The sequence below is a fragment of the Temnothorax curvispinosus genome, unplaced genomic scaffold (genome assembly GCF_003070985.1).
Source record: "Temnothorax curvispinosus isolate PA1 unplaced genomic scaffold, ASM307098v1 QBEX01006350.1, whole genome shotgun sequence".
In the NCBI taxonomy this organism is placed as follows: domain Eukaryota; kingdom Metazoa; phylum Arthropoda; class Insecta; order Hymenoptera; family Formicidae; genus Temnothorax; species Temnothorax curvispinosus.
The window spans coordinates 1-6,322 of NW_020216130.1; the positions used below are offsets into that span (position 1 = coordinate 1).

Genomic DNA, 6,322 nt, shown 5'->3' on the forward strand with positions numbered 1-6,322 from the left:
AATTATCTCAGAAAATATTGATTTATTGGAAAAATGTATCAGATAATTAAAGGTTAAAGGGTTTAAAGAATAGTAAGTTTGATTATGCGACACGGAAAAGCGACACGAAAAGTGTAACGAAAATTTGACCAATAGGCGTACGGCGTTGGCGAGACGGTCCTTCTTCTGGCCTGGCACGGTAGTAAGTTTGATTATGCGACACGGAAAAACGACACGAAAAATGTAACGAAAATTAGACCAATAGGCGTACGGCATTGGCGAGACGGTCCTTCTTCTGGCCTGGCACGGTAGTAAGTTTGATTATGAGACACGAATTTCGCGACACGAAAAGTGTAACGAAAATTCGACCAATAGGCGTACGAAATTAAACTTTTTTCGTACGGTAGTAAGTTTGATTGTGCGACACGAAAAGTGTAACGAAAATTCGACCAATAGGCGTACGAAATGAAACTTCTTTAAATACATATTTTAATTACCACTTTTGCAACTCTGGTTTCAACACAACAGTTGTTATTAACCCTGAGCGTCTATATGTTTTCTTTTCTTCTTTTGGCACGGTAGTAAGTTCGATTTTGCGACACAAAAAAGCGTCACGAATTTTGCGACATGAATTTTGCGACACGAATTTTACGACACAAAAAGTTATGGCAAAGCCCTTGCCTTCAGAAGTTTCACTTCTAACGCGCGTGGCAACTGCGCGTTCATTTTTTTTTATACATTCTTATTTTAAATTTTAAAAACGTATTGTAGGATAACATTATCAGAAAAACATCTTATTTCTTGATATATAATATCTTTGAAATATTTTGTTTTAATGTTACCGCGTCCCAATAAAGTATATATATTTATTGTATTATATTATTTTTTATCTTATTATCTTCTATCCATTCTTCGTTAATAGCTGATATGATTTTGTCGTTGTCCATCATTGTGATATGATTACCTTCCACATAATGAATTTGCACTTTACCTTCGGTAACCTAAAAATAAGTTTTTTTGTTATAAAGTTTCTTGTTATTTTTAAAATCATAGTTTTATTTCAAAAATATTTATCCAAATTATAGATTTATTTACCTTATGTAAACCATAATCCTCTTCAGTAAGAGAGACAATCGGAAATGTGGGTTTTAGCAATGTTATAGGTGATTTAAGACGAGGTAATGATGAAATATCGTAATCCTGTACAGCGAGAATGTGATTGTAAACTGTGAAATATATAAGTTTTTGATTTTCGATGGTTAATACATTTAAATCCTTCGGGAAGTAAGCATGAAATACTTTCATTTTTTTGTCCCATGTGTTACATTTATTCAGCTCCAACGCAAGCTGTAAATAAGAAAATTTTGTATAATTAATTATAATAAATATACCAAAATAACATCTGCGTTCTATCAATATAAATATAAAAGATTTATGGAATTTTAAACCATGGTAAAATCTGTTGTTATTCTTATTAATTTATTAAAATTTCTAAATCTTTTTCCATAATTATTAATACTCATTTATTGCTTTTTATCTAAAACTATTATTATTCTTTGATTTTGACACACACATACAAAACGAAATGTAAAACAACATATTTTACTATTTGTAGATTCAAATACAAATCTTTGAAGATATTCATGTTACAATGAATTATTTTATGTGTGTGTTCTTATTTTATTTAAATTTATGTAAGATTAAAATTACATAAATAATTTTTATGATACAAAAATATGTTCTTTTATAATTTACTAACTGTTTTCTTGTCAATTGTAGTGTACATTTCCAATAAACCAAGTAATATCATGTTTTGTAACTCTTCTGGCGAAGTGCAGTCCAAATATTGATTAGTCCAAAGTTTCAATTGATCAGGAGCTCCATCTATTAGTATTAACCGTCCTGAGAAATTATTAGCTTCTAATAATCTTGCTAATTCGATGGCAATTAAGGATCCAAATGAATAACCCACTATTAGAAATTCCCTTTGATCTCTCATTTTCTTTAATATGTGCTAAGAAAATACAAATATGAATGTATATGTAAGCTGTGGTAAACGAAAGATCTGTACCTAATTGTTAAATATTACTTTCAACATAAATATTTTAATTAAATTTAATCTTCTTACAGGCAGCAAATAAGCGGCTGACTTCATTACTGAATGACTATCGTCAGGAATATTAAGTACACCATGTTGCACACACGTTGTCGAAGATTTAATTCCTGAGGCTATAGATTTATATACACTTGAACATCCTTCGATTCCCGGTAAAAGAAATATATTGCCTCGATCAACCTTCTTGGTAACAAGTTCTACAAGAATATCTGGAACAAAGTCTGAATCCTTCACTTTTCGAATCAGCATGTCGAACCCTTCCAAATTACTTGGATTAATTTCATTTGTATCTTGTATCTTTCCTTGGTCGGATGTAATTGTCATTTGTCTAAGTTTTGCAAAATTTAGAGTTCTAATGTCTTGCGCTGTCAGGGAAATATCGAACTCTCTTTCCAACATTTGCTTAATTTCTACTGCCATCATCGAATCCATACCCATTTCGGCCAATGGCATATTTGATGGTATTGCGTTTATGTTCTTCAATCCTATTTTGTTTGAAATAAAGTAAGAATTGTATATAATAAAATCAATTATATTTTATTTTATTTTATCTTTTAAAATTGAATATACACAAAAAATTTTAATCAAGAATCAAATTGCTACATTTTTTTATACCTTTAAACACTTAGCTATTTCAATACAAATGCTTAGTAAATAGAAACATTGTTAATTATTGCCTAATTAACACATATTGGTATGCATCTTATTTTAAACTTTTTGAATTATTAGAAAATCTTCTCATGTCGTAAAACGTTAAAAAAAATTTAAAATAGTATAAAAGATACATCCGAAGAAAAGTTTAATCTTCAAGTAATGAATAAAGGAGCGAAACTCGCGAACACAGACGATCTGTTTGTGATTGAATGTATGTCATTGAAAAATGATTTTTTGACAAGTAAATGACTATATGTATATAAAAGTGCATTTTTTTAATCAACTACTATTCTGTAAATAAAAATGCTTTAATTGTAGAAGCTTAAATAAGTTATCAGTTTATTAAAAAATTTAACGTTTTTTTTCCCAAAAAGTTTAAAGAAACAATTTTTTATAGAAAATTGTTTTAAATAATTTATTATTAATGTATAACAAATAAAATTATAAAATAATTATATTTTGCTCTCTCATAGAGGAAGCTTTGATTTCGTAAACTTCGTGTATGGACCTTTGATCGCGTATAATGCTAGCTTAAATCAACTAAATCTTAAAGAATTATATATGAAATATGGGCAGAAAAAACTAAAAACATAATAAAATTAGAAAAATTGCTAATAATAAAGGAGTTACCGATTTCTGTCTAAAAAAGTCAACGTAATGCTCTAAACAAAAAATGTTTATTGTTCTCGACAACAATTGGCAACCAGTGTATAAAAAACGACTTTACGACCCTCAGGTTTAAGTCCTTATCAAGCAATTATTTCTTTTTCTTTCTTTCAGATATCCTACTTTATGGCTGACTAAATTTTCGAAAAAAAAAAACAACTCTTTTTTCTTCTAAATATCAATTGCAATCTAAAAATTTTGATTAAAACTCAAGTTATACAGTAATAATTTAAATGAGAGAAACACGTAGAGACTTAGAGAATTAAGTCTACTGCAATTGTGAGAGATAGTTTTCCAAATATTATAAGCATTCCTGTAAATTTAGCGCAAAAAATATATTTTTTGAGACATTACCTATACTTATTCCAATAAATACACTTGGAATAACATTTTGATTTCACTCTTATTTCATGGGATTATACGTATTTAGTATATTTCTTTGTTTAGCTTTATATAAAACGGCTTACCCATCATATGAGCAACTGTTTCATAAATATTCATTGATCCGCCAATTTTTGCTTTTTCAGCAACAACCATACTGCTTACGACAGGTCGATCTTGTAACAGAAATACTTCTAATGTCTTCAAACAGGAAGATATTTGTTGTTGCAATGTACCTCCAATAACCAGTTCCTTATTCTCTTCTTGCATATCTGCCACGAGTCCGACATTACCAACAGCACCCCATTGTATCGCTAAACTGTGTAATCCTTTTTCCATCCTTTTCTCACAAATTCTCTCCATTACGGAATTAGCCATCCCATAATTTGTCTGGCCTGCGTTTCCTCTTCCACACGAGACGGACGAAAAAACGACAAAATGTCGAAGTTGTGGACATATCGTTTCCGACAATTCGTCCATTTTCTTCGTCATCCATGCTTTCGATTTAAACGAATCTTCGAACGTTTGTGGCGATTGATTTTGGAATGTACAATCTTTTAAAACAACTGCAAGATTAAATATGGCATCCACTGGTGCTCTTTCTTCAGCAAATTTTAATAGGGATTCACAATCTTCATGTTTCAAATTATCATCCACTGTAACAATCTGTACATCCACACCGTAAGATCGCCATAGCTTTACTCTTGATTGTTGATAACCTGTTCTAATTCCGGTTCGAGATGTTAATACCAGATTCTTTGCACCTCGAAGAGTCAACCAATCTGCTAGCTCTAAACCAAATCCGCCAAGTCCACCTAAAATAACGTAGCATTTATGCTCCAAACAATAATATCGTGGATGAGCGAGTAGTGGAGCATCCAAAGGCTCTTCCTCTTTGTGAACTCTGATAATTATCTGCAAATAAGTAATTAAGAAACAATCTTTTCTTCTATAAAGTAATAAATTATAAGTAACAAAGATTTCATATTTTATTTTATTATTGATATTGTTTCGCATTTTATCATTAATTTTATTATTTATTTTAATTAATTAATAATTAACGTCATTTATTAATATAAATACAAAAAGTTTCTTGGTCAAATAAAATTAAATTTAAATAAACCTACATTTGTTACTACCTTTATAGCATTAATTAGAAACAAAGAATTGTTTCTAGTTTGATATGATAAAATATTTTGTATTATAATTACATATTTTTGTGTATATTAAGAAATAATTGTACCTTGCCAATATGTTTTCCAGCGGCCATATATCTAAAGGCAGCTTCTATTTCATTTCTTTCGAAGACTCTTCTGCATAGTGGTTTAATAGCACCGTCTTTTAAACCTTCTGTTATTATTTTCCACAACCTTAACTTTTGTCCTGCGTTTGAATAAAATAATTTGTCTAATAAAATGCCATAAAAACTGATATCTTTAGAAAAGATAGATATATCCAAAGAATTATTGGAAACCATATCAAATTTTCCAATTTCTAGAAAACGGCCACCATTTGCTAAACAGCGAACAGATGCTTGTAATTTCTCTTCGGCTAAGGAATTCAATACGATATCCACTCCACGACCTTTTGTACGCTGCATAATCATTTGTTCAAAGCTTGTATCTCGAGAGTTTCCGATATGATCTTCGGGAATGGAAGGAAACGTTTCTCTTATAAATAGTCGTTTTTCGACAGTTCCAACTGTCGTAAACACTTCGCAACCTTCGTAAAGCGCAAGATGGATCGCAGCTTGACCAATGCCTCCAGTACCAGAATGGATTAAGATTTTGTCTCCCTTTTTCATTTTACCCCGTATGTATAAAGCATAGTAACACGTGCTGTACACACACGGAATCGTTGCTGCGTCTTCCATTGTCCACTTGTCAGGTATAATCCAACTGAGATATTTATCGGCCACAAGAATGTTCGTCATTCCTCTATGCATAAAAATTTTGAAAATGTATTTATATATCTAAATGTTACTTTAAAATGACGTATATCTTGCATATTTTTAATTTAAAATTAAATTTAAGTTAATGTGTGTTACTTAAATTGAAACGGTATTAATACTAATTATAATGATACTTATATAAAATAGAAATTAATACTGTCAATTGCAAAAAGTCCTTTCTATCGCATATGTATTGAAACTCTATATTTTACCCGTGTGAACATAATCCCATTATCCTCTGCTTATGCGTATTGAAACCAACAAATTCTAAGCCAATGAAACAGTCGTTACCGCGTTCGAACGGTGCGATAGTTTCAGCATTAAGTCTGCCAGTAGCTACCATGATATCTCTAAAATTAACAGACGTATAAATTACATTAACGAGATTTTCATGGTTAATGCGAGACATTCTGCTCTCTGCCCAGCAGAGAGTATTCAGATCTCCTTGTACCTGTTATAAGTAAACATTAATTATTATTATTATTTATAATAAAATGTAATAGTACACTTTAACATACCATCTGCGTTACGTAAGCGCTCTGAACAAGTTTTGGTTCTAACGATGGTAATGGTAA

The 6,322-nt window shown here is 30.5% G+C and overlaps 1 protein-coding gene across 1 annotated transcript; it reads right to left on the reverse strand.

The window, feature by feature from the left end:
* Nucleotides 1-398: 398 nt before the first annotated feature.
* LOC112455799 (fatty acid synthase-like) lies at nt 399-6,316 on the reverse strand. The gene is made up of 8 exons (XM_025017982.1): nt 6,266-6,316; nt 5,960-6,198; nt 5,040-5,733; nt 3,883-4,711; nt 2,108-2,580; nt 1,739-1,993; nt 1,075-1,326; nt 399-980 (listed from the first exon to the last, which is right to left on the reverse strand). The coding sequence occupies exons 1-8, from the start codon at nt 6,266-6,268 to the stop codon at nt 846-848; spliced, it is 2,880 nt and encodes a 959-aa protein (XP_024873750.1). The 5' UTR covers nt 6,269-6,316; the 3' UTR covers nt 399-845.
* Between the last annotated feature and the right edge of the window lie 6 nt (nt 6,317-6,322).